This window comes from Taudactylus pleione, unplaced genomic scaffold (assembly GCF_031769625.1).
Source record: "Taudactylus pleione unplaced genomic scaffold, aTauple2 ptg001279l, whole genome shotgun sequence".
Taxonomy (NCBI): Eukaryota; Metazoa; Chordata; class Amphibia; order Anura; family Myobatrachidae; genus Taudactylus; species Taudactylus pleione.
The window spans coordinates 1,320,602-1,326,601 of NW_028285679.1; the positions used below are offsets into that span (position 1 = coordinate 1,320,602).

The following is a 6,000-nucleotide window of genomic DNA, read 5'->3' on the forward strand; positions in this document are numbered from 1 at the left end:
GGTTTAAAATAGATCCCCTCCTGAGCAGTGTGTCTTTCTTTTTAATAAAAAACCACACATGTAGCCTGCACGTATCACACAGATATATGCCGGCTGTATGTTCAGGAGTATTGGGCTACAGGGAACACGGTAGGAAACACAATCACATACACTATCCAAAAGCTGAACATGTTTCCAACTGGTGGGCGTTAATCATCCTTCTGCCTGTCCTGTGTACATTTTACACCCCTCCCACCTTCTTGTTGACCCTTGTTGTTGACCAACACTTTCACACCCCCTGTCCTCCACAGTTCCCATCTCCGAGTGTAAGATGAGCCCAAATATGTATACGGGCGTATACATACTTTATTTTATACACCTGCACAGTTAGATAACACTTATTTTAGACAAATGACACATTTACGTCTTACTCTTACGTGAGCCCCTTTATAAGATGACCTTTGAACTCACCCACAGTTCTCTCTCCGCCAGGATCCACCAGACGAGCCATCTCCAGAGCTTCCGTTGTAGCGATGTCAACATTACAGGGGACCACAACCAGGCAGATGGTCTCCTGCTTCCCAATGTACTCTGTGATGAGCCTTTTAATCTGTAAACATAACATAATACAGGTAAAGTGCAGAATCCCGGCATTGTTATATACACAGCCGATATCTCCTGGATGTATATAGCAGAACCCCCTTCATACATCCAGGGGATGCTCAATATTTGTGGGATACCCCCCCGAAAATGCCTATTTTGGGGAGATTAATTTAAAAAATGACCTTGATAAATATGCCCCTAAATCTTACATGATACATAAATAAGACATAAAGACACGGAGACTTGTGTTTGGCGAAAACATTTGTCACAATTTATTAAAAATTAATTGGAAATTGAAATCTCAAAATAAGGTGGCGACAAAAACATTCCCCCGTCAGCTGCGCTATCCAGTCATCACATGACACGTGGTGCAGCCCAAGTACTGTATATCTCCCACTCGCTGTGTATCTGCTGCTGTTGCTGATAGAGATGGCTAGTGAGTGAGTGTCTCCACACAGTGACTCCAATCATTTAGATGTTCGAACGATTTGAGTCACTCAAAAGTTGGGGAGTCGAGACACCCACCCACCTCTCTAGCCTCCCACAGTTACATAGTCAGAGGGAGCCAGAGGTTACAGTGTGTAAATGTGTGTTATTACTGTAGTCTGCGGCAGCTCCAGGAGTCGGGACCCGGGAGAGTCATCATTCATGTGATCCTGCCAGTGTGCCTGCCTTCACTGACTCGAGTCGGGAGTCAGCAGTGCAGGGCTGTGGGGGGGCGGAGCTGTGACTCACTCAGAGTCGCGCCGCTAGAGCTGGGTCCCGGTGAGTGCGATGACTCGGGAGAGTCAGTGCAGATTAATCCGTCAGCAGCAGTGCGGGGCTGGGAGGGGCGGAGCTATCAGCGACTCACCCGGCCAATGCTCAGTCAAAGAGTCATTTCCCGAGACACTTTCTCGAGACACTCCACTGAGCTGAGCCATGTGGCTCAACCCAGTAGAGTGAATCACTCTGCCCATGTTTAGTTGATGATGATGCTGTTCCACCCATGAATAAATTCACTCCACACATAGAAAACCGTCAAGGAAGGGGCAGGCAGGTGGGAAACGTCTACTCACGGCATTCAAAAGGAATTGTGCTCAGCCACCATACGCTTATATCACCTCTCACCTCATTCCCATATATAGAAACATATGGAGGCTGCTTTCTTCCCTGGAGAGAGGGAGGGGGAGGCTGATTGACACAGAGGGAGAGGCTGATTGACACGGGATGTGTACGGGTTGCCGGCACTCACGATCCCGGCAGTAACAATCCCGACTCCGGCATCATGACAAGGTTAGGGTACCGTCACCTGTTGGTAGGTTTGAAAATCAGTTGGCGCTCCTGACCTCCCAGAAAAGTGGGCAAGTCTACCTGCCGGCTGTGTTCCCCCTGGACCCCGCCACACCCCTGCACATACCCCTGCAGTGGGGGGAAGGGGGAACAATGACGCTATTTACGCTGAATTACGTCATCATGGACTCCCTGATTCACCATGGCGGTAATCTCAACATTGTGCAGCGGGGCGGGGCCATGATGACGCGATCGCGCGGTCACACCCCCAATGACAAGTCAAGGGGGGAGCCTGAGGGGGCAGCCACAATGTCGGCAAGTATGCATTAGCGCCCATCGCTGAAACAGGCCCTTGATCACTGTGGCGCATCTATAACGGGTGCATGGTGTACATGGGCCGATGCCGCACACCCATGTTCTGTATAACTCTCCGTGGCGGCAACCCATCTGCGCATGTGTTTTGCGCTGGTCTCCGGGAAAATGGTGCAGTAGCCATCTTCCCAGAGACCTAAGTATGGGCAGTAGACTCTGGCACAATCCCATGCTTGTGCCGCCAGCTAGAGAGGAGGGGGCCTGGACAGCGACTCAACACTGGCCCCCTCCTCACTTAATAGACCCCTGCTCATCAGTTTTGTTTTCAACTTTATACCATCTGTGCACATTAAAAATGAACAGATGCGTCCTCTGTGATTTAGGGCTCTATTTATTAACATTATTTTTACTAAAATAAAGTGAAAAAGGGTGTTTTCACACCCTTTTCACATAATTTTAGCTTCACCTGTAGTTATTACAGGGCAATTGGAGTAGAATTAGTAAAATTCTACTCCAACCCCCAGTATCACTTATTTTTAGTAAAGCAGATCGCATTTCCCATAATTGTAATGGGAAATGTGATCCGACCTAAGTTACTAAAAATAAATTGTAAAAAAATACCGGGGGAAGCCCTGTGATAATAACGCCACCTGGAGGTGGCGTTATCCAGGGTCTCCCCCAGTTACCGGGCTCCCACTCTGCTCTAACGGGGAGAGCAGAGGCGGGAGCCGGTACCAGTAATCAGCTATGTGGTCTAAGTAGACCGCAAGCTGATTACTGTAAAAAAAAGAAAAAAAAATTAAACATTTTTTTTTTTACTTACCTGAATCCAGGGACCGGTGATCGGACCTCCGGTGATGGCTCCTCTCCGGTCATCTGGTTTCCCATAGTGCACTGCGGCCCGGTCATCAGGTGATCGGGCCCCAGTGCAGTATGGGAGATCACCTGATCGGGAAGCCTGGAGAAGACCACCGGAGGCCAGGAGGATGCAGGTAAGTGTAATGAAGGGAGGGGGGGTCGCGGGGGTCCGCGGTCGCGGGGGGCGGGGCTTAGCACCGGGGACGAGGCTTAGCGTCGGTGGGGGGTAATAGCGGCGGTCGGTCGGCGCATGCGCGGGCTCTTAGTCGCTGTGTTTTTTCCGAAAATACCGCGACTAGAGTGCGGATGGGATCCGCAGGGACAGAGCTTTATCGCAAGCTCTGTCCCTGCAAGGGATTTATAGTAAATCCCTGTGATATTGCCTGAATTCGCAATGCGAATTCACTCGGTAATATCACACTACAATCCGCATTCAATATGCGGATTGTAGTAAATAGAGCCCTTAGGAATTACTTTCTGCAAACAGGGATTTAATTATTTGACACAACTATAAGACTGGTGACTGCAGAAGTCGTACAACCCTTAGAACAGTCATTTAAACAAGTAATATAGTAGCCAAGTGTTAGACAGAGTGCAGTCAGGGGCCTGATTTAGAGATGTATGTAAACCCGATGGGTGCTTTTTTTCCCTTCAGGCGCCTCTTGCAGCGTTAGCATTCTTACACATCGCTACTGCAGCCAAAGAAGCAGCTGCGATGTGTTCCGCTTCCATCCCTGAATCAGGCCCAGTGGCAGCTAATTCACTAAAGGTCTCACATCTCACCTGGTCTCCAATGTCCTTTGGCTGGTCACCAACTGCCACTCTTGCAATCCCAGGGAGATCAATGCGCGTCAGGTCGGGAACCTCGGAAGAGATCACCTCAAGGCTTATAAGATCAGAACTGATCCCAAAACCTGTACCAGCCATCGCGTCCTGAGCTGCAAATGAGAAATAGGTAAAGCAACATTAGGTAAATGACTGGGTGCAACACCCCTAAAGGAAGGAACTATCCATGTAATGGCCATGTAGTGGCATGAGTGCAGGTCACACACTGGGTAACTGGAGGTACCACCATGGGGTCATGACTAATGGTGTAACGGGATTGGGGGCTTTGAAGAGGACCCCTCTTTGGTTGGCAAGATGGGTCTGTGATTGTCGCATGTGTTTCAGTTCTAGTACAAGCCACGTGGGTAACACATACTTCTCTACTTTATTAATCTCCCTTCGGGGCATATTTATTAAACACATTTTGCAAGATATCTCCCCAAAACTGACATTGTTCTTATACCAATAGAACCAGGAGTATCTGTTATTATAAATTCATTATTATGCGACACCCTGTTACTCCACATTCACACTTAAAATAGACTTCTCTTGTCATTCCTTTAATAGATATTGTCAGTGATATCCTCTGTCAATACTCGTCCTTAAGTTTTGGTCAGCACAGTGTTAATTAAATGAAAGGTCTTTTCCTATAGCCACAGAGATCTGTACTGCTCAGGTACTTATAATTTATAGCACTGATAAGGAGTTTCCAGCGACATCAGATGTATGTGACGCACACGCTGTGTAGTCTGTGTAAATCAGAGCCCGGTTGTTCTGCTCTTGCTTGGGAGGGTCACAAATGCTAATCCCTCATTCACTGAGCTACTTCCCTCTTGGTTATATATGGATCTTATCACTGTAGTTGTGGAATGTTATGCTGTTATTGTGATCATGAATAATAAACCGGATCCTATGATCACATTAGCTAGGCAGGGTATCTATAGGTAGCAGGGATATATATGCCGGCAGGGTTCTATCTATAGGTAACAGGGTTATACATGCAGGCAGGGTTCTATCTATAGGTAACAGGGTTATACATGCAGGCAGGGTTCTATCTATAGGTAGCAGGGTTATACATGCAGGCAGGGTTCTATCTATAGGTAACAGGGTTATACAAGCAGGCAGGGTTCTATCTATAGGTAACAGGGTTATACATGCAGGCAGGGTTCTATCTATAGGTAGCAGGGTTATATATGCCGGCAGGGTTCTATCTATAGGTAGCAGGGATATATATGACGGCAGGGTTCTATCTATAGGTAACAGGGTTATACATGCAGGCAGGGTTCTATCTATAGGTAGCAGGGTTATACATGCAGGCAGGGTTCTATCTATAGGTAACAGGGTTATACATGCAGGCAGGGTTCTATCTATAGGTAAAAGGGTTATACATGCAGGCAGAGTATCTATAGGTAGCAGGGTTATATATGCAAGCAGGGTTCTATCTATAGGTAGCAGGGTTATATATGCCGGCAGGGTTCTATCTATAGGTAACAGGGTTATACAAGCAGGCAGGGTTCTATCTATAGGTAGCAGGGTTATATATGCAGGCAGGGTTCTATCTATAGGTAACAGGGTTATACAAGCAGGCAGGGTTCTATCTATAGGTAGCAGGGTTATATATGCCGGCAGGGTTCTATCTATAGGTAGCAGGGTTATACATGCAGGCAGGGTTCTATCTATAGGTAGCAGGGTTATACATGCAGGCAGGGTTCTATCTATAGGTAGCAGGGTTATATATGCCGGCAGGGTTCTATCTATAGGTAACAGGGTTATACAAGCAGGCAGGGTTCTATCTATAGGTAGCAGGTATATATATGCCGGCAGGGTTCTATCTATAGGTAACAGGGTTATACAAGCAGGCAGGGTTCTATCTATAGGTAGCAGGGTTATACATGCAGGCAGGGTTCTATCTATAGGTAGCAGGGTTATACATGCAGGCAGGGTTCTATCTATAGGTAGCAGGGTTATACATGCAGGCAGGGTTCTATCTATAGGTAGCAGGGTTATACATGCAGGCAGGGTTCTATCTCTAGGTAGCAGGGTTATATATGCAGGCAGGGTTCTATCTATAAGTAACAGGGTTATACAAGCAGGCAGGGTTCTATCTATAGGTAACAGGGTTATACAAGCAGGCAGGGATCTATCTATAGG

At 47.2% G+C, this 6,000-nt stretch overlaps 1 protein-coding gene across 1 annotated transcript in view; it reads right to left on the reverse strand.

Moving 5' to 3' along the window:
* Positions 1 to 4,257, reverse strand: part of LOC148443411 (interferon-induced GTP-binding protein Mx-like) — a 41,099-nt gene extending 36,842 nt beyond the window's left edge. The window contains exons 1-3 of the mRNA XM_088462868.1: positions 4,077 to 4,257; positions 3,808 to 3,962; positions 451 to 589 (exon numbers count right to left, since the gene is read on the reverse strand). Coding sequence (XP_088318994.1) covers positions 451 to 589; positions 3,808 to 3,962; positions 4,077 to 4,257 — 475 coding nt within the window. The remainder of the gene's footprint in view (positions 1 to 450; positions 590 to 3,807; positions 3,963 to 4,076) is intronic.
* Between the last annotated feature and the right edge of the window lie 1,743 nt (positions 4,258 to 6,000).